Source organism: Alosa pseudoharengus, unplaced genomic scaffold (assembly GCF_046254945.1).
Source record: "Alosa pseudoharengus isolate Yale_2024_CS ecotype anadromous, Long Island Sound unplaced genomic scaffold, YU_APseudo_1.1 YU_APseudo_1.1_scf_14, whole genome shotgun sequence".
Lineage (NCBI taxonomy): Eukaryota > Metazoa > Chordata > Actinopteri > Clupeiformes > Clupeidae > Alosa > Alosa pseudoharengus.
This window is the reverse complement of record NW_027468609.1, coordinates 13,457,631-13,483,555: the sequence shown is the minus strand read 5'-3', so window position 1 is coordinate 13,483,555 and position 25,925 is coordinate 13,457,631. Positions and strand designations below refer to the sequence as shown.

Genomic DNA, 25,925 nt, shown 5'->3' with positions numbered 1-25,925 from the left:
TTGGGGATACCTAGGGCTACTGGTGATGTGTTTAAAGCCGTATTCCTCTGCAAACTGAGCAAAGTTGTTAGATGAGAACTGAGGTCCATTATCTGAGACAAGGACTTCTGGGATCCCATGTCTCGCAAAAATTGATTTAAGATGCACTACTACATCCTCGGATCTTGTGGGGGTGAGCTTTGCTATTTCCACAAAACGTGAGTAGTAGTCTACAACTAGTAGGTAGTTACTGTTGTCTAATGTAAACATGTCAGCACCCAATTTTTGCCATGGTCGTTCTGGCAACTCAGACCGCATGAGTGGCTGTGCAGGATTGTGTCGTTCTTTAATGCAGGTTCCACAACGCAAAACAAGCTCATTTAACTGTCCACTCAAACCTGGCCACCATACTGTTTCTCTGGCTCGTTCTCTACACTTCACAACTCCCTGATGTCCCTCATGCACTTTCTCCAGAACACTGTTTCGCATTGCTGAAGGTATCACCAGTCTGGGGCCTTTGAGTAGGAGACCATCTTGTACTGTAAGTACTGCTCTTTCTCGCCAGTACTGTCTGAGAACTGCATTCAATGTGCTGAACTCTGGCCATCCGGTTTGGCACATAGTCATGACATGCGAACAGATGCTGTCTGCTTTGAGCTGCTCTCTGAGCTCTGCTAGGTAAGTCGGACTGGCAGGTAAGTTACTCATAATACAGTCCACATACATGTTTGTATCTTCCATTAGACCTTTGGCTACACTGCTGGCTCTGATGCCATTGTTTACAGGCGCACGTGACAGTGTATCAGCTGTAAGCAGTGTCTTACCAGGAACATGGTGGATTGAGTAGGAGTACCTCATGAGCTTCATACGAAATCTCTGGATCCGTGGCGGTAGTTCAGACAGCGCTTGACTTCCCAATAAACTGACCAGAGGCTTGTGGTCAGTCTCAAGGTTAAAATGCTGTCCAATGAGAAAATCTTTGAATCTCTCACATCCCCAAGTCAAGCCAAGAGCTTCTTTTTCGACTTGTGCATATCGCTGCTCAGTCTCTGTTAATGATCTAGAGGCATATGCAACTGGCCTCCAGTCATCCTCTTCCTTTAGTAGGAGGACTGCCCCCAGCCCATACGAAGACGCATCAGCTGACAGTTTCAGCTCTTTGTTTGGATCGTACAGGGCTAGAACAGGAGGGGATGAGAGCTCGCGTTTCATACGGTCAAATGCATTTTGCTGAGCATGTCCCCACACCCATTCATTTTTCTTTGAGAGCAGGTCCCTTAATGGCTTGTCTTTCTCTGCTAAGTGAGGGATGAATTTCCCGAGCTGAGTGACCATACCAAGGAAACTACGCAGTTTGCTGACATTGGACGGCTCTTTCATGTCCAGTACAGCACTGGTTTCCTCCGGGTCTGCTTTCACGCCATTAGCAGAGATTAGATGGCCCAAAAAGTTCACTTCAGTCCGGTTCAGTTCACACTTTTCCAGATTCAGTGTGATGCCCGCTTTCTGGAGCCTCGCCAGCACATTGTGGAGTCTGTCGTCGTGCTCAGCCTGTGACATGCCCCATATTAGCACATCATCAATGTGACACACTGTGCCTGGGAGTCCCTCCAGAACAAGTGACATCCGGCGCTGGAAATGTTCTGGAGCTGATGTTATTCCAAATGGAAGTCTATGGAAACAAAACCGTCCAAATGGTGTGATAAATGTGGTGTATTTAGCGTCGTCTGACAGTGGCACCTGCCAGAAGGGGTATTGGGACACGTCTGGGCGTTGACAGGGAATATGGTGTGGCCCCAGGTTTCAGTATGATGGTGTATGGCTGCTGCACCCTGCCTAGACCATTGCACAATGAGGGGTAAGTCTCTTTCAGCGTTTGGATGTCAATGCTGTCAAGTCTAGCAACAAGCTCCATTAGTTATAGTTATCAATTTAGTTATAGCGGGCCGTCCTAGTAGAGGAGTATGCAGATCACGGACAACATACAAGTCTTCCTGAACAGTACGCTCGCCCTTTTTAAGTGACTCTTTAGCCACTCCAATGACAGTGAGACGACTGCCGCCAGGGCCGAAAAGTGGTTTCTCAGTCTGGGTCAGTGGGCACCTGTCGCCAGGTTCTATCATGTCTTCGTAGGTCTGATGTGGGATGACTGACACATCAGCCCCAGTATCAATCTTAAACCTGACTTTTTGGTTCCTGATCTCTATATCTACAGACCATGGATCTGTTCCAGCCTCTACAGAACCCAGGAAGAGTCCTTCAGTCTGTGCATCAACTACTGCATTCATCGATTTAGCTGCCCTACAAACTTTTTGAAAGTGGCCTTTCTTTCCACATGTGTGGCAAACAACATTTTTGGCAGGACATTGCCATTTTGGATGAGATGCATTTCCACACTTGACATGTTAATCATTCTGAGTGCTCCTTTGGCTCTGGGCCTCTATGCTTGGTCTGTGTGTGTGGTTTGGGCTTTCCAGGCTTTTGGTGTTTGCCTTTAAACGTTACAGCATCCACGTCCATGGTGCTTTTGACCGTGTGAGCATCCACCCGTCGGTCTGACTGTTGCCTCTTTACAGCTTCAGATTGTCTTGCCATAGTGACAGCTGTCTGCAGGGTTAAGTCTTTGTTCAATTGCATCTTTTCAGACAATGCCATGTCTCTCAGTCCAACTACCAGTCTATCACGAATCAGTTCGTCATTCAGTGTGCCATAATCACAGTTTTGGGCAAGAGTGTACAGAGCTGTAATAAAACAGTCCACTGTTTCTGTTCCTAACTGCACTCTTCTGTTAAATTTCACCCTCTCATAAATGACATTTTTCTTCGGGACAAAATATTTGTCAAAAGCCTCTTTAACATGTTTGTATTCTTGTCTTTCGGCATCACTTAAATTTAGTCCACGCAAAATGTCGTCTGCCTCATCACCCATACAGTAGATAAGGGTGTTTACCTGATTAGCATCAGGCGAGAGGTGGAGGTTGCTAGCTAATCGGAACCGTTCAAACCGACGTATCCACTTCTCCCACTCCAGCGGTTTTGCGAAGGTGAACGCTTCAGGTGGTTTGATAGTGAAAGCAGCGGTCGTCATGACGTTGGGTTGAGCTTGTGGTGCTGCTGCAGCTGCAAGTGCCCGCCCGTTGCCTTGCTCAGATCTGCCCCTGTCAGTAGACATCCTAGCGCCTGGGACTCGCTGGCTTGCCGCGCGTTAGCAGGTCACACTTTCAAAAAGTTGCCGTCAGCTACTCACTTTCCTCTCCCAAAAACAAAAACGTCCGGTAGCTCCTGTCACTTGCGTGGCATTACACGCACTTCTGACACCATGTTATGTAAGTTGGTGCCTAGAAGAACACGGCAACACAGAGGTATAAAGATATCCACTTTACTGAACTCTTAACTCTACAGTCTTACATTGTTCTCCGTAACTCTCCTGCGTCACACTTGCCCCCCTGACCCTTTGCGTCATCAGTCACAAACTAATCCACACAACAAGGAGGTCCACCTTTTTTTGTATGTTGGTCTTAAGAGGGCATGTCAACCCAACCCATTACCACTTATTTCATGCATAGCGCCACCTAGTTAAAAATTAAAAAGCAAAGAATTAGGTGTTTTCATCACAATATCTCTGGCTGACATGGTCAAAACTGCACGAAATTGAAAGTGTAGGATCATTATGACAGGGATTCCCGGGACACTGAAAGACCGGGGTACACGAAACTTGGTGGGCATGTAACCCCACATGGATAGCATGGAACCATAATTTTTTGTTTTTGATCTGTAGCCCCCCCGCTGGACTGGACCCCCCGAAAGGAGGGTAGGGCAGACACAGTTTTCTGTGAATATCTTGAGAACCGTAGGGCCAATTTTTTCCGTGTTTGCCTCCAAGGGTCATCTTAACCCATTCCATGTGTACACATGTGCATAAACAGATACACACTCACACACATACATTCACAGTAATCATACTTATGACACATACTCACACTAGACATATGTACGCATGCATGCACATGCACAAACACAGGCACATACGCAGGCACACACACAAGCACGCACACACACACACATAAACATAAACATGTACACGCACACATGCACACAAGAATTTCTATTCTATTATATTATATTATATTCCTCCCCTTAGCGTGCCCATGCGCCTCACATACTCTGGCGTCCCTCACGCAACCACCAGCCATACTTCTCCCATCCCAGGGTGCCCCACACTCAGGGGTCAATCTATCCTGGGGGTCTACCGTCATAAGGCAAGTCATCCCACTTCTGACTCCATATATAGTGAAGGGAGAGAGCAGTAGAAACCAGGTCTCCGGGGTCCCAAACCTGCAGTATGACCACAACTCCAAAGAGCCTGGCTCATTGTTATAAGTCAAAGTGCATACTCAACTGTGATGGCACTCCGTCACAGGAAGCATGCAATGTAACAAAGATAGAGATGCTAAGTAGTATAGAGTCTTCATTGTCCAATAAGGATATTCTTTTTCACACACATCATTACATTCCATGCAGCCTCTATATATACACAGCCTCATACATATAGCATATCACATGTAACATATAACATAACACACACCATACCCCCTCCCCCCACACCTAGTTTCCCTCCCTCCTCAACACAATGCAAGCAAAAGGTGGACAGTGCAGACAAACTTAAACACAAAAGAATAGGGGGGATGGATGATTGTCACAGGAGTTTGTTTAATCAAAGTCCTTTTAGGCAAGTCCCTCCACTCGGCGGCCATATAGCAACGCTTTTTGGGCACTCATCGGGCATCCTACTCAGCAGAAATGCGCGTGCGCAAGGCTTCACGACACCAATCTTGCTCCAGCGGCGAGTTCACAACACGTGATTGGCAAGATGTCTTCACAACACACCATATGATTGGCTCAATGTATTCACATCACACCACATGATTGGCTCAATGTATTCACATGTCGACGTTTTGCCAAGGAAGGGGTGGGATATGTGTAGACATATTGGCGTTACAAACTAGCCCCATGCATTTCTATGGAGGATTTTTTGAGTGCTGTGTCTCCTCATTAGAAAGTCTCTGGTTTAGTGCAGTGATAGCTGAGGGTACAAAACTTTTCTTAAAGTGCGCTTTTATCCAGTCCAGGGCTCTGTATCGGCGGCCAGATGGGAGTAGGGATGTAACGATTACCGGTATAATGATAAACCGTGATAAAAATGTTGACGATAACAATTACCGTTTTCTTTTGAAATATCATAATTATCACGGTTGATTACCACGGTGTTGAAACCGTGTGTTTAATCCTTCCCAGCTTCATCCGAGCCTGCTTTTGACATACAGTAGGCCTGGTACAATGAAGCAAAATTGGTACCCTACTGATTCTGTTGTCCAACTGATGGTTTTAACTGCTATTTGGATTAGGCTACAACAGGGCCGTAGTCACCATAGACATTGAGGGGGACGTGTCTATATTCAAATATGACCAAAATGTCCCCCCCAATATACGGACATAGAAAAATAAAGAAAGAATAAAGCGCTATACTAGGCCTACAGGAAACCAACACGCATCTGAAATGTAATCAAACGTAAATAACGCACAAATTAGTGACCTCTGGTTCCAGAGTAGCCTACACCCCTGAGTGGTTTGTCCTGGTGATTTTCCGTTTTTCGTTAGTGGTGTGCGCATTCAAAAGCTTCCATTTACTGCACCCTACTGCGGTGAGGTAGGGCTGTCAACAATATCGCAAAAGCTACCGGTACAATTTTCACAAAACTTCTTGGAAAGGTGTAGCACAGGCTAAGGAAATCCCATACATGTTTGGAGCCGAGCAGACTGAAAGGGAACATTTTCCATATTGTAGCCTATTCTCGCAATGATAGCGAAAGTGAAACGTTTTATTTTAAATGATGAATTTGTGCAAGCCTGTGTCATTTCTTTCACGTCTTTCAACATAAATAATGCATTCATAGGCTAGTAGTAATGCCAGAAATTACCGTGTATAGGCCTCTTAGAAATGATTGTTGCATCTTGCATATTTAGATGCGCACTCAATCGCGCATCCATGCAGGCAAAACGTGATCAAATGTGGCGACGGCACACAAGTTGGAAAAAACTTTTACAATACGTGATAGCCTACAGTTAATGTGAATCGCGGACAATAACCAAAGAAAGGAATTTGCACCTCCATTCACCAATTAAACGCTGTAGTAGGCCTAGTGTTTCTACATGTTGGCACAAAACGTCATTTCTGTCAGAAGCCAGTCTATAATGCATACAGGGGTAACATGAGTCAGACAGAACAAACTTCTGTCTGACTCATGGTAATATGAGTCAGACAGAAGAGGGGCCTGTCTTAGTAGCCTATTCCTGAATCCTGTCCCTTTCAAACTACGTTAAAATGGTGTGATTAGCCGCCAGCATAATCTAAATTAAAAGACAAAATCTTATTAGGCTCCAAACCTATGAGTCTAAGCCTTAGTTTAAAAAAATCTTCATGTGTAAGTAATAAGGCAAAGAACCACATTCTGTGTAATATAGAGGTTATCATAAGATACTCTAGTTTGAATTTTTTGAACACAAATGGAGTCACGGGTCCAGGGATGGATTACTGAATGGGCTTACTGGGCCCAAGAGCTCAGGGGGCCCTGAAGCCCAAGCCTCTGTGTGAAGTTGCTTCTTCTCCACCCTTCTCTTTTCACAAAACTCACCGGGGGGTGCATCTGTGTCCAGGGGTTCATAATCCATCCATGCCATGCCTATGTCCGTCAAAAGTTTGGAATAACCTAATTGACTGACCTAACTAACGACTTGTTTGTGATTTTTAATAATATTTTTGCATGGTAGGAAATGTATTAAAATTCTGTTTGGGGGTCCCTCAGACCCCACCACAGATTTGGTCCCCCCCAATGTTGACATCATGACTATGGCCTTGGGCTACAACTGATTTTAAAAGGCGGAACATTTTCACAGCAAAACTTGCACTGTATCATTTAGCCGCTCTGCGTTTTTCTTTTTTATCTTCGCGTCCACATTAAATCCATTCCACTCACGTTATCAGAAGAGCACAGTAGCCTAAAGTTTTATTTCTCAGGGTAGGAATTTCACGGCGGCCACGTCGTTGCCCCTTGCGTTGGCCGTGATGTCCCTTTGAAAATCAGAGGTTTACAAGCAACGGTGGCCTTGGTGCCCTTCTTTCAATATCCTGCTTTGCGTCCTACTAATAGCGATTTTTATTTAGCCTATGGCCTGTCAAAATATTCACAGCGCAAATTCATTTAGTATTTTATGCAGTGGAGAAAGTGACAGCGCAAGAAAGAAAGTGCGTCTAAATTCACCCATTCTTCTCAGTTGAACTACTCGCGAACGAGCCTACTTATCACGCAGACATCAGTATCACATGAAAGAGCTTTTTCTCAGCTTTTAAACGATGTTAGCCGCGAATTGCTATGGTGAACGGTTCGCGAGAAAAGTAAATAATATAATTCAATTTAATCATAAATTCTACTGAAGGTTTTGCGTCCATCACCCTACCCATTCCTCTCGGTGAAATACTTCACAAACCTTTCGTTTAACACATAACAAACCATATATCAGAATAAACAGCAGACCTTACCGAACACAAAGATGTAAAGCAGTCACCTGTACAGTTAGCCGTTCCAGAGTAATCCAGTTTTGAATTTGCAGTAAATTTCGACATGCATGGATGTCTCCAAATTTGGGCTTTAAGTTTTACAATGTGTTTAAATTGTTCCACATGATTTCATAACGGGCCAAATACAAAATAAATGTTACAAATATCACCTAGATATCGGTAAATCAGAGGACAGCTGACTAAGAGTTTGTGAAAGTACATCACAAAATGCTAAGCATGCATCTAGGCTATTTGAGTTTCTTAAAGCTGAACTGTGCTTAAATTGTTCAATACATGATTTCATAACAGGCCAAATATAAAATAAATGTTAAATATAGCCTAGATATCTGTAAATATTAGATGATCAGATCATTTGCAGTTCTATGTAATATGTCATGTTTCATGTTTTTGTAATGTTTCATACAGTGATGCAGGTCTACTGCAGTAAATAGGCTATACAACTTTGATCATTTTTATAGCCTACTACTGTATAGTTAACTTTGGCCTTGGTGCCCTAACATGTGGCCTTTGTGCCCTCCACCAAATATGCTCAACTGAAGGCCAAGTGGCCTTGCTCCCAGAATGGTGAAATTCCAAGCCTGTTCTCACTCATTGGATCCAGATAACAGTAATAGCAACCTCCAAATAATGTTAGGGTAAGTTAAGCTATAAGCACATACCCAATTAAACATGAACGGGACACTTTTTGAAACTATTTTAGCTTGTGTAGGCCTATCAGTGCTTTCTGAACATATTGAACACACTTTTAAAAATACCGTGATAATACCGAAAACCGTGATAATTTTGGTCACTATAACCGTGAGGTTAAATTTTCATACCGTTACATCCCTAGATGGGAGTAGGGTGAAGAACTGGTTCAGGGGATGGTCAGGGCTGCTTACTATGGTGCGGGCAAGGCGTGTGGTGGCTGTGTCATTTGCATCAGTGAGGCTGGGGGTGGGAAGCTGTATGGATGCTAAGTGTGAGATTTTAATGAGTTTGTTCTTGCTGGTGACATTTAGTGATGAAACAGGGGGAGCAATAGAGTAGAAGATAGATAGATAGATACTTTATTGATCCCCAAGGGGAAATTCAAGAAGGGGTTGGATGATGCTTTTTTAGAGTAGCAGAAGGAGATGGGGGGCAACATACAGTGATCTTAGTTTGCGTATAGTATCTCTGTTGTGCACGTTTCTGTGTGATGTTCATTGAAGTTAAGCTTATTGTCAATGGTGAGACCAAGATATTTTAAAATGCTGACCTGTTCAACTGGTTGGCCATGGATGGTGATGTGAGTGAGTCCAGGGGGTGATTTCGATGCATGCGTGATGGACTGGTGGTAAGCTGTGATGGAACTGTTGTCTGTAAGTAGTCCTACTATGGCTGTGTCATCTGCATATTTGTAGTAAGTGGGGTTGGGTAGTGAACTCTGGCAGTCATTTGTGTAAAGTGTGTACAGGAAGGGACTGAGTACGCAACCTTGGGGGGTTCCAGTGTTGGTGATGATGGTTGATGATGTTGTTGTCCCTATTTTCACTGTCTGTGGCCTGTTACTGAGAAAGTTGTTTATCCAGTGGATGAGGAGAGGGGTGACATTCAGGTGCTGTAGTTTCTTGATGAGTTGATGGCGCTGGATTGTATTGAATGCAGAGCTGAAGTCAACAACAGAACTGAGGCGAAGTTATGGGGAGTCTGGAGGTGGTGAAGGAGGGAGTGGAGAAGGCATGCCACTGCATCCTCTGTCCCCCTTTTCGGCAGGTATGCAAATTGGTATGGGTCCAGTTGTGTGCAGACAGTAGGTAGGATGATTTTCTGCATGCATTTCATGACTATTGGGGTCAACACATCACATTCTAAAACTGATAGTCTGGTCCTTGATTGTGGTTGGCTGAATCGCGTTCGATGCCATTTATAAAATGCCATAATTGTAAAATGCAGCATAAAAATACGCCTTGACCACATTTCGTTCTATATTACTGGGAAGAGGTACAGAAGCCTGCGCTCCCGCACCACCAGACTCACCAACAGCTTCATACACCAGGCTGTTAGGATGCTGAACTCTCTCCCCCCTCTCTCCCCTCCACCCTCAGCTACATAACATCCTGGACTTTGGACCCACAATGGCTGCCTTGCACTACTCCACTTGCACTACTCCACTTCTACACTTGCACACTTTGCAACTTGTTGTTCTTGTCCTGTTGTCCTGAAAACACAACACACTTCTGCTGCTCTTACATAACTTGCACCACTATGCCACTTGCTTACTTAGGTCAAACAAAACTACCTCAGCCATTTATTGGCCTGACTTTTGCACTATTATATTGACTGTCTATGCACAATTGCACAATTTCAACCCAATTTTGCTGCTCTTATTTCTTCATTTTATGTGCCTTCTTATTTACTTTTTATTGTTTACTTGAATGTTATGTTTGTCTGTGGACTTAATTGGTAAAATATGTCTTGTCTCCACCGTGGGATAGTGAGAAACGTAATTTTGATCTCTTTGTATGTCTTGGCATGTGAAGAAATTGACAATAAAGCAGACTTTGACTTTGACTTTGATTACTGTGCTATTACTGCTTTCGACGTTGTTTGTTGCAACCATTCAGATAGAATAAATACATTAAATACAAACAAATATATTTCTTGGTGGAAGAATATAATATAATAGAATATTCTATAAATAAATCGTTACATTTCTCGTTGCTGTACCTTTACTTTATGGAACTTCATCAGGTATTTATACAGTATAGTAACACTTTTAGAAAAGCAATAAGCCACTCGAGTCTGTAGGTTACACTGATTTTACAACAGCTAAGGGGGGTTTTAGGCACTTAGCTGTTGTGAAATCAGTGTAGCCTAACCTACAGCCTCTCCGGGCTTATTGCTTGATTTAATTCTTCCATCTTTCCTTGAAGACAAGAAGTTGAAAGAGTGCATCAATGCCTACAACGAGCTGGAGAGCTACGCCTATACTCCCTGAAGAACCAGGTGGGAGACAAAGAGAAGCTGGGCGACAATGACAAAAAAAGAATCGAGAAGGCCATGGAGGAAATTACTGAATGGATGGAGTTCTTCCCGGAAGCCAACACAGAGGCATTCAAGTCCAAGAAGGAGCTGGAGGAGGTTGTTCAGAATCAGTCCATCATTGGCAAACATACGGCAATGCAGGTGGACCTCTTCCAGAGGAGGGTGAAGGTGAGCAGGACGAGAAGGACGAATTGTGGTTCCTGCTTCTCCAAACACACACAAACACACACACTGGTCTCCCCGATGCCCTGGCCTGTCTGGTGGTAGTGGCCTAGGTTTAAGTGGATAACAGGGAATAAAATCAGATAGGCCTATACCAGGGATGGGCAAACTACGGCCCGCGGGCCGGATGCGGCCCGCCAAGCACTTTCATCCGGCCCGCCGAGCATTTCATTTAGGCTAGTTATCAGGCTGCTCGCTATTTTTTTCCTGCGATAGACGTTGGTTAGCTTTACTGCAAACTGCTTTTCACTCTCCTTAGATAACGTTTACAATGTCAATGTCAAAACATCATGTTAAATAGAGATAACATCATGTTAAACTAAGTTAACTCTTAGTTATCTCCTTTGCAGCAGATCTAACGTGAACATATGCAATCCATTTAATTGGGAACGCGTCTGCACTCACGAGAGGGAGAGAGAGCCGCAGGTTCCAGCTGGCTTGTGATTGTTGATAATTGATATCTCCTCCTTATAAGAAAGTTTTAAAAGGAAATCATGAAGGCAACAGTAGTTCCCACTACTGACCATTTAAAAACTGTGAGAGGGCCCAGCCGTAGGTACAGCACTAGCCATAGTGGAGCAGGCAGAAGATCATTGAGAAATAAACGTGAATTAAAGCGACTGTCTTAAAGCGATAGTGTACAATTTATACATTTGTTAAACAGCATAAAATTAGCAGTATTTTTAAAACAAATTAGCAGTATTTTAAAACAAATACTTTTCATACTAAATTATAGGCTATAAAAAAATGTTTTTTTTTAGGCGTGCGTCGTTGGGGGGGTTGTGTGGCCCGCCGGCCAATTTTCAAAACCCAATGTGGCCCTTGAGCCAAAAAGTTTGCCCACCCCTGGCCTATACTGTGCAAAAGTCTTATGAAACGATTTGCTATAGCAATGTTACAAGGACCATACATATTTCTCATTCTCCTTTTAGAATACCACCAGTAAATACAGGAATGTAAAGCACAGTATTTTTGTTATGGTTCGAGTCCGACTTTGGCCCCCTGTTGCATTCGTTGTTTAGCAGTGTTATAATGACCATCTTGCATTGCAATAAGAATAGTAAATATGTCATCATATTAGGCTACTTAAACAAAAAAAATCTAATGTTGGCTTCAGAGTTTGTTTTGAAGATATCCTCAAGAACAAGAAAATGGTTATTTTTGAGATCACTGAGCATATCACACTTGCACTGTTATTTATGCATACTGCATTCTAACATTTATGCATTAATGTTTTATGAATTTGGAAATAAAACTTCATAAGTTGACTTATCAATCACATGTCCAGTCTTTTCAGGGTAGGCTAAAAATGTTGAATACCTACGCAAAATTACATGTATTAATGAATGAATAGATGAAATTAATGACAATTCATTACAACGGCACCAAAGTGATCACTTCCCCTGGAAATATCAAATAGCTGCAGCCAACCTGCGTGGAAGACGACGCTCATGAGGCTACTCCCTCTCTAGTAGCCTAATTAGTTTGGTCAGTTTCGCTTCCTGGTATCAGGTAGCCTTCATGGGAAGGGAACAAATACATAGCCACCCAAGCTGCAGTGAACCCCCTGTCCCAACATCTCTTCTCATTCATACTGACTGAATGAAGAGCCTGTTGTTATAGGCTTAAGTCAGTGAGCCTAGCTACGGCACATTCATGTGTTATCCAATTCAAACCCAAGACAATTTTCTGTCATTATATGATAGTCAGTAGGTCTACGTTTTTTTCATTTGAACAGGCTATATGGACATAATGGGTCACGACACTATTTCAAATAGGCCTATAGGCTATATTTTCATAAGGTAACTTAGCCAAACCAAAGTGTTTGCATTCTTCCAGCAAACCATCTGAATTCCGGTAAAGATCAACATGCTGCAGGCTACAACCGCATTCAATGACTATCGGACTTTACTGACATCTGTTCACCTCGACAAGAGCTTTCTTTCTCATTCCTGTCATACCAAGGAACAAGCTGGTGTTTGGAGCACCTTCTCAAGCCTAATATATCGCCTATTTCACTACTGTCAGGTCAAATGGTCAATGGGCGATATCGTTAAATGGCTTCCTGTTGGCGTGTTTGACACGCTATCCCATTAGTTGAACGAACAGTGATAACTTATTGTAAGACTAGTGAAGTTATCAAAGCAAAGCATTTTTGACTTGAATTCTTCCTTAAATATATAATTACACTATCCAAGGCTTACGTTTTTGCACAATATGCGTACCGGCATTCACATAATTGGGTACGAGGCTGTCTGGTTGACAGCCACGTTACCCAATCACAATGTAATACTTATGGGTTAGTGGTGACGTTAGTATGACTAGTACGTGTGCAAATCAGCAGCAGCCAGCGGGCACGGTTGCACCAATGAATGCTTTCCAACAAGTTGCTCAGCCACCAATAGCAAGCCTCCACGACGGGAAAGAACTCACTGCTTAAATACAGACGACATCATTCATTCAGTATCATTTAGCAAATGTACAGTGCAAAAGGAGGACATCAAGAATTGCTTAAACGTGTGTCAAGCTACCCAAGTAATTCCAGCAAGTGATTCGCCTGGGATAATTAGCAGAAAGGTAGGTTTCCCCATGTAGTGTGTGTTTTTAGCATATTCTGTCTATGTACATTAAATGAAACATAACAATAGAACGTTAGTATTAAGGACGCACTGGTAACGTTAACGTTAGCTGCCATAAGCTAACCTCACCTTTGATGAAACTGCTTGCAGCTTGTGAGGTTAAACTTCAATTATCGCAGTGAAACATTTAGGTAACTGTTCAGTGTCCTGTCATAAGAACAATGTCAAAGATAGCATGCTAATCGAAATTGTGGTTGCTGGCTTTCGAATATGTTATGTTACAAAAATGGTTCCTAGCGAATTTAGAAAATGTGCTGTGTTAACCTGTTAAGTCACTCTAAACATCTTAATCTTGGCTAATTGGGTAACGTAACAGTCGTGTGAAATAATGTCAGCAAATTATGCTCACTTGCATCATTTCATAGTCTTACTGGGCATGAACTTCCATTGCTCTAACTACTTGTGTTAGGCACGCCGGAGTCATGGCCACTTGGCACATTTAACCGGCATCTTTGAACTCCACCCCATCACCATTTTAGCTTGAGAACAATTTTGCCTCTTCGCTAGCAATATAGCTAACATAGCTGACTTAGCATCGACGGAGGAGTTCCAGTACCTTGCTATGGCTACTAATTAACGTTAGTAAGTGTCGGATGCCAAATTAATCGACTAAGTGCGAGCATGATTTTTTGCTCTGGATGTGTAGTTTCCCAATTAGCTAACAGCTAATGCTAACGCTAAGGTATCCTGCGCCTGTGGGCATGCCTGAATACGTTACGCTAATGATATTGAAGCTAGTGAAATTAGCCAAGTTGTTGCTTATGCAACACAGTTTCATCTCCGTGATGGTTTTTCCTCAAGATCATAGTAACGTTAAAGTTAAGCTTCCAAACGTCATTTCACGTCGACCACACAGAAATTGGGAGCTGCTTACAAATGTTTGAATTGAAGGGGTCTTATCAATACTAAGTTGTCTTTTTTGCCATTTTCTCTTCAGACTTCCTGACTAGACTAAGCAAAACGCCTCAACCATGAGATTGCTCCTGGTCTGTCTAGTGGTGTTCGGCACCGTCTTTGCCGATGATGATGACAAGAGGGAGAGTGTTGGTACAGTGGTGGGGATTGATCTTGGAACTACCTATTCCTGGTAAGATATTTTTTTTTTTTTTTTTTTTTTAATGCCTTTTAGTCTTAATGGCTCAGTTTGTCAGGAGATGGTGAAATTATTTCAGATTTGGTGATTCGGTGCTTTCTGTCTTTTTCAGTGTTGGAGTGTTCAAAAATGGTCGTGTGGAAATCATCGCCAATGACCAAGGTAACAGAATCACCCCTTCCTATGTGGCCTTCACCGCTGAGGGAGAGCGTCTTATTGGTGATGCTGCTAAGAACCAGCTGACCTCCAACCCTGAGAACACCGTTTTTGATGCAAAGAGATTGATTGGTCGCACTTGGAGCGACTCCGCTGTGCAGTCGGATATCAAATACTTTCCTTTCAAGGTGAGCTTTCCAAGCACCTCATTATTCATATCCCATCTGTTTCATCATTACTGTATGAGGTGAATTTCACCATAAACATGTATCCTCCTCCAGGTCATTGATAAGAAGAGCAAGCCTCATATCCAGCTTGACATTTTGGGCCAGATGAAGACCTTTGCTCCTGAGGAAATCTCTGCCATGGTTCTCACCAAGATGAAGGAAACCGCTGAGGCATACCTGGGAAAGAAGGTAAATGGGCACCAGCTTCTACTACTGCACCACATCTACTAAACAAGACTGCCAGAATTATGTAGGGAATGAGCTAAAGTGACACAATGCAATTCTTTCACCGTATAATAACAACTTGAAACTCATTCTGATGCTACACTAACTTACAATATGGGTAATATTTTTTTTTAATTCTTAGTTAATAATTAATTAAGAATTGCTGATACACGCATGAAATGTTACACATTGCGCTATGTAACATTGTTGAACAGGTAGGATCAAAACACATTTGGACTAACCTGGTACCATCTTGCCACTAAAAGTCTTTGAATATTGACCCCCAAGGGGCATAGACATAAATTCTTCCATGGTATTTCTTTAATTTTAAAGGGTATCTGTTAAATGCAAAACTATTCTGGTCTCTGTAGGTCACCCATGCTGTGGTCACTGTTCCTGCTTACTTCAATGATGCCCAGCGTCAGGCCACCAAGGATGCTGGAACCATCGCCGGCCTGAATGTGATGAGGATCATTAATGAGCCGTAAGTATACCAGCTGAGAGCATACGTGTTTAAATTGGCTCTACGTTTATCTTGAAGAGATATTAAATGTGACTACTTTTCATCCACAGAACGGCAGCTGCCATTGCCTATGGTTTGGACAAGAAGGGCGGTGAGAAGAACATTCTGGTGTTCGACCTTGGTGGTGGTACCTTTGATGTGTCCCTCCTGACTATTGACAATGGCGTGTTTGAGGTCGTGGCCACAAACGGAGACACCCACTTGGGAGGTGAAGACTTCGACCAGCGTGTTATGGAGCACTTCATCAAGCTGTACAAGAAGAAGACCGGCAAGGATGTGCGTAAAGACAACCGTGCCGTTCAGAAACTGCGTCGTGAGGTTGAGAAGGCCAAGAGAGCCCTGTCTGCCCAACATCAAGCACGTATTGAGATTGAGTCTTTCTTTGAGGGAGAAGATTTCTCAGAAACCCTGACCCGTGCCAAGTTTGAGGAGCTGAATATGGTAAGACGATATTTATATTCAACATGCCAACACTTTAAGAGACGTTTGTCAGAGCAGTGTATGGACAATTTAAGTATTTTTGAGTCGAGTGACTGACTAATTTTTGTTTTTTGTCTCTTTATAGGATCTCTTCCGTTCCACCATGAAGCCAGTGCAGAAGGTTCTGGAAGATTCTGACCTGAAGAAACCTGACATTGATGAGATCGTGCTGGTCGGTGGCTCCACTCGTATTCCCAAGATCCAGCAGCTGGTGAAGGAGTTCTTCAACGGAAAGGAGCCCTCCAGAGGCATCAACCCTGACGAGGCTGTGGCCTACGGAGCTGCTGTGCAGGCTGGCGTGCTCTCTGGAGAGGAGGATACAGGTATGTGAATACCTTATTGTGTTATTACTACTACTAAATTATTATCATAATACATTGTCATATAATGAAAAGCCACTAATTTCTTTAAATAACAAACATTGCCAGGCGAATTAATGCACCCACTAGTCTGAAACATATGAAGGCGGCACTGATCCATAAACTCAAACATGTTGTGTCTTAACAGGCGACCTGGTTCTTCTGGATGTGTGCCCCCTGACTCTTGGAATTGAGACTGTTGGAGGAGTGATGACCAAGCTGATCCCCAGGAACACCGTGGTGCCAACCAAGAAGTCTCAGATCTTCTCCACGGCCTCGGACAACCAGCCAACTGTCACCATCAAGGTCTATGAAGGTACGCTCCGATTTCCTCCAGCTGACTGTTGCAAGATATTAAATTCGCCTTGACAAGATGTGTTTTAAGACTCTTTCATTCATTTCCTTAGGTGAGCGCCCTCTGACCAAAGACAACCATCTGCTGGGTAACTTTGACCTGACTGGAATTCCTCCAGCACCCCGTGGTGTCCCCCAGATTGAGGTGACCTTTGAGATTGATGTCAACGGTATCCTCCGTGTAACTGCTGAAGACAAGGGAACTGGCAACAAGAACAAGATCACCATCACCAACGACCAGAACCGTCTGACTCCAGAGGACATCGAGAGGATGGTGAATGATGCTGAGCGATTTGCCGATGAAGACAAGAAGTTGAAGGAGCGCATTGACGCCCGCAACGAGCTGGAGAGCTATGCCTACTCCCTGAAGAACCAGATAGGCGACAAAGAGAAGCTGGGTGGCAAGCTGTCTGACGAAGACAAAGAAGCCATCGAGAAAGCTGTAGAGGAGAAGATTGAATGGATGGAGTCCCACCAGGAGGCCGACACAGAAGAATTCAAGGCCAAGAAGAAGGAGCTGGAGGAGGTTGTTCAGCCCATCGTTGGCAAGCTCTACGGCAACGCAGGTGGACCTCCTCCTGAGGAGGGTGGTGAAGGCGAGCAGGACGAGAAGGATGAATTGTAGGCGTGGTTCCTGCTTCTCCAAACACCCACACACACACACACTGTTCTCCCTGATGCCCTGGCCTCTCTGGTAGTGGTCCAGGTGTACATATTGAACTGGAACGAGGGACAATTGTGAGGAAAAGGTCGAAGGGAGGACAAGACCAACAAGAATCTCCTCTGCAAAAAAAACTAAACAAAAGACTTTTTGGAGCGGTAGAGAAGTGCGGAGTGTGCTCTTCACTCGCGAGTGGAGATTTAGTCAGCCTGGATCGAGGCTTACTGCTGTTCTGAGGCAGTCCGAAACGGGGTTCACTCGGGTGGGCTTAGCGGGGAGGGGGTAGCCGGGTTCTATGGGCATGTGGGTAGTCATGTTCTTCATCTTTACAGTTTATTTATTGAAATCTGGCCATTGTAGAAAATTGTTTCTACAGGAAATAAATGAAAATACATGTTTGATAATAAAAAAAAAACTTTTCCTGAGTCAATTTCTGATTCCTAAACACATTCACATGTGTCACCTCAATGAAGGAACACTGCAGTCACTGTAGACCTATAATGGGAGAGGAGCAAACAAGCAAGAGTTCTCACACCTGAACTTAGCTGACACAATCTAATTAAGACAATAATTAACTTATTAGAGGTATGCCTTTATCAAGTAATTTGTTTTAGTACCATTTGGTACCATCATCTTCACCATTTTTATGGTAGGCTATATTTGCCTTATTCAGGTGGTGGCCATTGTAGGCTAAAACGAGGCTACAAGGTACACAAACCATAGGATTGTTGTGTTCTATGCCAGTAGGTGGCGAAAATGCATGAATGATATATTCAGTGTACCCTGTAGCCTCATTTTAGTTTACACAATGGCTGCCGCCTGAATAAAGCAAATAGTCATATGCAGGATGATGCCTAGCAGCCATCCAGGATATGCATTATTATTATGTAGTTCCAGATACGAACACCACAAAAAGGAAAGCAACCTTCACAGCACAACATTGCTGGTTATATTGCACCAGTTGGCATGTTAGCAAGCTAGCTAGCAGTGCCAATAAGGCTCTGGGTGATGGTTTACTGAACAGGCCTATCTGGCTTAGGGGGCCCTCGAGTTCAAGTTTACGTATGAAATCACTATGTTCCCCACATGAATGAGGCCCGTCAGTCTAAAAAACAGGTTATGTGATATGTCTTAATAGGGCCCCTCAATCATATAACATGGGTTGTTATTCATCCCTGATATCTGAATGGGGCCTCTAAGTCAAATAACACAGGTTACACTATGTGCGCAGGGTTCCCACACATTTTCCATTTCAAAATTCCATACTTTTTTCATACTCAAATTTTCGGTAAATTTTTTATTTTTTGTATATTTTTAAAGTATATTTTTTGGGCTTTTATGCCTTTAATGCGACAGGATAGTGGAGAGTGACAGGAAGTGAGTGGGAGAGAGAGTCAGGGTGGGATCCGGAAGGGACCACGGGGCGGGAATCAAACCCGGGTCGCCGGCGTACGGTGCAGGTCCCCCAGCCAGTTGTGCCACGGTACATTTTTCTGACCATATTCTAGACATTGTCAAAGGAGCGTTCTACTAGCATTGTGAAGAGCTGTATAATAATGTTTATTATTAACTTGGTAGCCCTTGGATACTTTTCGTTGGGGGAAGTGCTGTGTTGGAAGGTGCACTCACATTTTTAGTTCTCTGTAGATACAGCATAGCCTACATATGTTGGAGACTAGTGCACTACTGGCAGAGGCCTCAGAAATCACCATAAACAATATTATTTGTTTGCAATAACAGTTTATCAGATAATGCAGTATCCATGTCTTGGTATCTTTCACAAAATCAAAGTCTACCAGTGTTTTAGACGAAAATAGCAGAGCTACGCAAACATACCAGTGCACAATGGTGTAGGGCATAGAACAGGAGTTCTCAATTTGGTTTTGGTACCAGGGTCCCCTTGTAGAATTGTTTTTTCTGAGGACCCCCATTCAATTGTATCTTGATGATGTGGACAGACAGTTAAGCTAAACAACAGGGAATGGTTCATTATGACCTGAGTGAAGTGATTAGTATTGTAGATGCAATAGTCTGGAAACACAAATATTTCTCCATACCCTTGTTTCTTTTTTCCATACTTATCCAGACTTGGAAATTACTAAAATCAAATTCCATACTTTTCCAGGTTTTCCATACTGCGTAGGAACCCTGTGTGCGACTCATGCTTTGTAATTGGCATCTATTTTCACAGTAAGATGCCTTGAATCTGTTGATGGTTGTCATTTGTAATTTTAAGTCTCAATCTGTCCATTTCTTTCCACATCATTTCAGGGTTTTTTTTCCTTGTGTTCCAGGTGTAGTATATGCATTTAGGTAACCTATTTCTATTGCTTAGGACTTAATTCAGGGTATAGTATACACATTTAGGTAACCTAATTTAATTGTTCTGTACTTAATTTAGTCATCACTGTTAAGTACTTGCCGTAGTAATACTAATACTACAGTACTAATGATGGGATAATTTGTCCTCAAATCAATATGAATATCAAACATCAGATATATATTAACAGGTGACAGTTTATTTATACACAGAATTACATAAGTTGGTTTATATATATTCTATATAAGTATAAACAGATGTATAGTTCTTGTTTATGTCACAACTGTGACAAGGCAGTCATTGAATATCACTCCCTCTGTGTCCATTCCCCCAAACATGAAACAGAGATGGGTGTCCTCTGGGTTCTGGCCCTGTGCTGCATCCCCGTCCTCCGTAGGTTCCGTTCTTACACACCAGGGCACCACGCACATGGAGTGGTCTAGCCTGTTCGGAGGCAAGTCCCCTTCAAACTTCAGCAAGGTCCATCGCTGTTTATCTGAGCAGGCAGAAGCAATGCACATTCAAGTCATCATATTACACACACAGCTGCACAGCAAAATATGCATATTACAACATTAGATTTTTCTGCTCAAACACTTACAACTGAAGTGTGTGTAAAGTGTGTGTAAACTGTAGGTAATAGCTAATTAGTATAATATTAGTTTTATCATTTGCTCTTATATAACAATTTTGTATTTTTTACTTTTAATGTGTCATTCACATTACTTAGGATACACTGTTTTGTGTGCAGTCGTTGATTTTACTGATAAGCAGATTCTGTGGGAAAAGGGGTCCACCACCAAGGGCTGTATTTGCTGGGAAATGTTGATCTATCTGTCATTGATATCTATCTGTCATCAAGCCTGCCCCATGCTGAATAAGCGATTGTGATTGGTTCCTGGGTTTTTGTAAAATTGGAAATGGGTGTCAATGGCCTCCTTGCCAGACTGACCTGCAGAGCAAATTCAGATTTGCTAACTGGGTCGTCTGGGTTCTCCAAGGCTACTGTCTTAGGGCAATTCCACGCAAAACTGTTACGTCCATAACGCAAACACAATGCCATGGTATGGTATGATGTGAATGATGATTACTTGAAATTTGAGCATTCACTCTTCTTGGAACTTACATGAAAAACGTTTCACATAATCATTCGCATCATACAAATACCATGGCCATTTAGTTGGCGTTGGACGTGACAGTTTTCAGTGGAATTGCCCCTTACAGGATTTATCTCAAAAATGAAAGACGCCTGTATTTTGATTTTATGATTGTTTTGTATTGCTACCACATGATCTTATGAGTTTACTTTCCCTGCTGTAAATATCTTGTTGCCTTGTTGTCTTGTCAGTATATAAAATGTAAAAAAAAAAACTGTGAATCATGAAAGGGATAATGTATAGAACACCGGTCATTATTGGGAAAATAAGTCCCGACAGGGCGAACCGGACCCCGACGCGCAGTGGAGGGGTCTTGTTCCGCCCTAAAGGGACTATTTCCCAATAATGACCAGCATTCAATACATTATCCCGCTTATTACACGGCTATTTGCCAAAACGAAATAATAAACTCTTCACCATATGACTTTAGCCTACATAGCCTAGCCTATTTGTTACCGTTCATTGTGGCATTTGCTGAGAAACAAATACTGTAGTTCGCAACAACACACGCTGAACTTGAATCAAACATTCTTTACAACACAGCTGATCAACCGTCTGCTTTCACTTTTGAATGAAGTTCCAGTCCTTGCGTAGTGATATGAAAGACCTGAATTAGAAGCACAAACTCCGTTGCCATTGACAACGGTCATTCATTTTTTCAGAGGTCCTTTCCTCGAAAATAATGACCGCTAGAATTTTGGGAAATCCCATTCAAGTCAATGTAGCGTTCTACTTCAATTGTGAAGAGCTGTGTAATAAAAAATGATAAAAATCACTAAGGTCAAGCAACCTCAGTGAGGTGCTCTGCTCACCTGTCTGGAACTTGTACATTGCATTGGTGGCTCCTTCTGGCGTCATGCCACCAAAGGTGTAGATGTTCTTTCCCAGCGCCACTGCAGAATGGGCTGCTCGTCCAGAGGGAACATCCCCCTTGGGCTTCACCTTCTCCCATCTCATGGTGACTAATAGGCCAGAGAGAGACTCACTTACTGAATGACCAGACCACCACTGGACTGGGCTACCCACTAGCAGGTACCGTCACACCGCTGTGACCAATGACGGGTACATAAAGTCACACGGTGTGATGAGAATGTTTGACAATTAACACTCTAAAGAATATCTGGGTTCAGGCAGAGCGTTCTGGGTTCATGAATTCAACATGGAATTTTAGAAACCTTTAAATTGCTACAGAACAGAATCTTTTTTTAGAATATTCCAAACTACCCTGCTGATAGGGGTTCCTACACCATAGATATGAATAACATAGATATTCATATCCATGTCCCACACCATCAAATTCAATGACATTGCAAGAACTTTCTTGGCCCAATTCCCTCAAGTTTAGGGACTCAACACGGACTACTTTGAGACATGGTTAATTACTGTTGCAACAGAGAAAATGTTTATAATGCGAATGATCAGACAGACAGCAATTCAAAAGAGAGAGAGGCATGAATATGTGATTGTTACAGTAATGGTAGACTACATGCTCTCTTGTCTTTTCTAGCACAAAATAGATACATTCAAGAACTTTTAATGATCGGTGTCTATTTATGTCTACTTTCAACTTTCAAATGAATTGATTTATTATTTCTCAAATCCACACATTTTCAAGGATTTCAAAGACCTATGGGAACCCTTGTCAGAAACACTCAAAACTCTACATCACACCACATCACAGGCCACGTTGCTGATGACCGATGTCTCACCTGTGTCGAGGGAGTACATGTCACTGTGAAACTTGTCCCCTTCGAGGCCGCCATGGATAAAGATGGTGGATCCTACCGTCACCACTACGTGCCCGTGCCTAGGGGAGGGGGGCCTTCCTTTGGTCGCAGGTTGGGACCATGTCGATGTAGCTGCACAACAATATGGGTACATGTTGCTGATTGGATCATAAACGGCCACAGCAACAAAGAGGAATGACTGATTCTTCTCTGTTATTGTGTTACATGTTCTTACCTATATTTCTAATATGTTGCTAATTGGATCATAAACGGCCACAGCAACGAAGAGGAATGACTGATAATGACTGACTCTTCTCTATTATTGTGTTACATGCTTCAAATGTAAAGCACTTTGAGCTGTATTTTGTGTATGAAAGGTGCTACAAATAAAGATTATTATTAAGACCTGCTGTCTTTTTGTCTTTTGATTTCAAGGTTCTGCTACGGTAGACATATTTAGTCTTGTTGACTGAAATAGTCAGTAAAGGGCCGTTCACACACATATGTGTGAAGTGCCAGGGTGAGAATATGTTTGTGTGTGTGGATTGTATTGGATATATTATTGCTTTTACATTTATTGAAATGTATTTATTGAATGCACTGCTTGCGATGCTAACCAATTTCGTTGTAACCTTTGCAATAACAATAGCGGATGAATGTAAAATTCACGATAGAGAAACAGTAAGATTGTTGTTTTGGATTTTACAGTAACAGGTTTTAAAAAGGAACTACGATGCATGAAACAGAAAAGTCTTGTAAAAAGTTCAGCAGATGCCACTTGAGTACTCCTACCAGTTCATAAACAGGCTATAAAAAAAACTATAAAAACTACAATAAAATCTCAACTGAAACAAAGTAAGACAAAAAAGCCAGTTGGAATTGTCATGACTCACCTGTATCAAAGACATGTAGTTGTGGATCAGACACAGGCATGGAGCCAGCATCTCCCCCAGAGAACACAAAGAGCCGGCCCCCAACGCAGGCTGTGCTTGTGTGGTACGTCCTGGGAGAGGGCGGCTCTCCAGTCACCGACACAGTTCTCCAAGAGCCACCGTCTGCAAACACATCACCACACATCGACATGTCAGGCACCTCCGTAAAGCCAGACACCTTTGATACACAGAAATTATTAGTCACCATTAGAACACCAACTGTACAATACTACAATAGCACCACACACTCTCCACACAACCTTATCATAAAACACATACAGTATGTCATCATTGACGGAACTGTGCTTAATCTGGTAATTCATACAAAGCAGTCCGCCACACAAAAAGAGACCATGTGCCATAGGTGTAATGTTTGTGTGTGTGTGTGTGTTTGTGTATTTTTCATGGATCCAATCAGAGACACATACTTAAGAGACCGACTGACATACAACCAGACAGCAGGCATTACAGCAGGTCGCTAGGTTACCAGACACCAGCCAGTACAGCAGTCGCTAGGCTACAGGACAGCAGCCAGCAGTCGCTAGGCTACCAGACAGCAGCCAGTACAGCAGTAACTAGGCTACCTGACAGCTGTAGGACCTGGACACAGTTGCGGTTCCCACTCGGTTCAGCTCCGGCAAACACCCAGAGGCTCCTGGGGCTGCCGTCCAGCGAGAAGCTGCAGTGCTCATAGCGAGCCAGCAAGCCCTGCCAGTCCGGGACATCCCACTCATGACGCTCTGAATACAAAGAGGAAAAGGATAATGTTGATGAGCAATGCAAGTGATGCAGAGTGACTAGTATGTTAAGAGTATCTCTGGCATGGTTTTCTTGGGCTGGCCAAGACCAATTCATTAAGATTTCATCAAAATTATAATTTCCAATCTCATGTTGACCTAAATTAATTTATCATTATCGACTGGGCATGACAAGTTGTGATAGATTATAGTTCCTGCAGTTCTCAGTTCTTCTTTGGGAACTGAATCTCTGCACGGCAATGACTTTCAGAACTAAAACAATAAATCAGGAGCAAGATTCTCTGTGGATTCAGACTAGATTACGGAGGCATTCTGATATGGTAAAACTCTTTCTCAATGGCTTGTTTTACCTAGGTCAATGACACTGGATTCAGAAAAGCTGCCATTTGGGTTTGCGCCTCCTACAAGGACGATTTTCCCCTTTCCTCCCTCATCAGATGGTATAAAAGTACAGGTGTGACCCACACTGACACCTGGGCTTTGTCCTCTGGGCACCAGGGCATACCTACAGTAGGCAGCATGACAAAATTTAATGTGGTGTTACTCGACCAGTCAACATTCCGATTCATACTGAAATCCCAAAACACAACGGTTTGATACAAGAACGGAATATCAATTTACCATTGTTTATCTCGCGGCTTGTCCTCTGGTTCTAGTATCGGAAGGAGTTCCATTCCTATGTGGAAATAATGAAAAACAATGTTGACACACCATGAGCTCATGATTTCTTTAAATTGGTTGACAGTATATGTTGAAGTAACCTAATAGGCCTAAGCTAAGAAAGTCCTCAGATGTCAAAACCTCAGATTTCAACGTCTTTAGCTAATGCCTGTGACTAGTTTAGGGACTGGAGTTACTGCATGTTAAGGTAGATAGGATCTGTACAGATTTTATATTCGCTTCAGGTATTGTATGTATTTGGATTTAACGTTAAGATTTTTAAGCAATGCTGTATAGTAGCCGGGTGGCTGGCTATGGATGCTAGCTTGAATGACAGCTTGAATTCATACTTGACGCACATTACACCAACTTAACGGAGTAAGCGTTTATTGTTTAAGACTAGTGACATATTTCTTGATGTCTTTGTTGTATACATTTAAGGAATTATGAAAACTTACCTGTAGATTGCTTAAACTGGCAAAATCAATGATCCTAACAGTGCATGGTACAAGTTAATTTGCTTTAGACAGAACCATCAGAACAACATGAAGAGTCGCGGGTATATTACGTATTGTATGTTGTCTTGGCAACAGTTCACGCGGGAATGTGCACAATGTTGTGCTTCTACATTGTCACACGAGGGCGCTGTAGCTCTTCATGTTGCAATGGGGTTAGGCTGCCTGACAGGGCTTGATGTAATGAGAGGTTCAGAAATATGCATAAATAAATAACACTGGCCGACTTTGCCAATGAATTCTTCAGGGGTGGGTTTTTGAAAACATTCTAACATAAATTCCGTTCCACAACAC

At 42.8% G+C, this 25,925-nt stretch overlaps 2 protein-coding genes across 2 annotated transcripts; one reads left to right on the top strand and one right to left on the bottom strand.

Moving 5' to 3' along the window:
- The first annotated feature begins 13,310 nt into the window (after window positions 1-13,310).
- LOC143122908 (endoplasmic reticulum chaperone BiP) lies at window positions 13,311-17,987 on the top strand. Its single transcript, XM_076283906.1, has 9 exons — window positions 13,311-13,422; window positions 14,422-14,571; window positions 14,690-14,921; window positions 15,015-15,149; window positions 15,557-15,669; window positions 15,759-16,149; window positions 16,274-16,511; window positions 16,696-16,863; window positions 16,955-17,987. The coding sequence occupies exons 2-9, from the start codon at window positions 14,456-14,458 to the stop codon at window positions 17,524-17,526; spliced, it is 1,965 nt and encodes a 654-aa protein (XP_076140021.1). The 5' UTR covers window positions 13,311-13,422; window positions 14,422-14,455; the 3' UTR covers window positions 17,527-17,987.
- A 2,078-nt stretch (window positions 17,988-20,065) lies between these two features.
- Window positions 20,066-25,667, bottom strand: rabepk (Rab9 effector protein with kelch motifs). Its single transcript, XM_076283216.1, has 8 exons — window positions 25,575-25,667; window positions 25,078-25,132; window positions 24,807-24,961; window positions 24,283-24,438; window positions 23,660-23,821; window positions 22,749-22,898; window positions 21,852-22,001; window positions 20,066-20,378 (listed from the first exon to the last, which is right to left on the bottom strand). The coding sequence occupies exons 2-8, from the start codon at window positions 25,128-25,130 to the stop codon at window positions 20,155-20,157; spliced, it is 1,050 nt and encodes a 349-aa protein (XP_076139331.1). The 5' UTR covers window positions 25,131-25,132; window positions 25,575-25,667; the 3' UTR covers window positions 20,066-20,154.
- Window positions 25,668-25,925: the final 258 nt, after the last annotated feature.

Excerpts from the sequence above, each read along its gene's own strand:
- LOC143122908 (XM_076283906.1), top strand. The coding sequence starts at position 14,456 with ATGAGATTGCTCCTGGTCTGTCTAGTGGTGTTCGGCACCGTCTTTGCC. Across the intron at positions 15,670-15,758 it reads ATGAGGATCATTAATGAGCC|AACGGCAGCTGCCATTGCCT; the intron begins GTAAGTATACCA and ends TTTCATCCACAG. Across the intron at positions 16,150-16,273 it reads AGTTTGAGGAGCTGAATATG|GATCTCTTCCGTTCCACCAT; the intron begins GTAAGACGATAT and ends GTCTCTTTATAG.
- rabepk (XM_076283216.1), bottom strand. The coding sequence starts at position 25,130 with ATGGAACTCCTTCCGATACTAGAACCAGAGGACAAGCCGCGAGATAAA. Across the intron at positions 24,439-24,806 it reads ATCCAGTGTCATTGACCTAG|AGCGTCATGAGTGGGATGTC; the intron begins GTAAAACAAGCC and ends CTTTGTATTCAG. Across the intron at positions 23,822-24,282 it reads CCAGGTCCTACAGCTGTCAG|ACGGTGGCTCTTGGAGAACT; the intron begins GTAGCCTAGTTA and ends ATGTGTTTGCAG.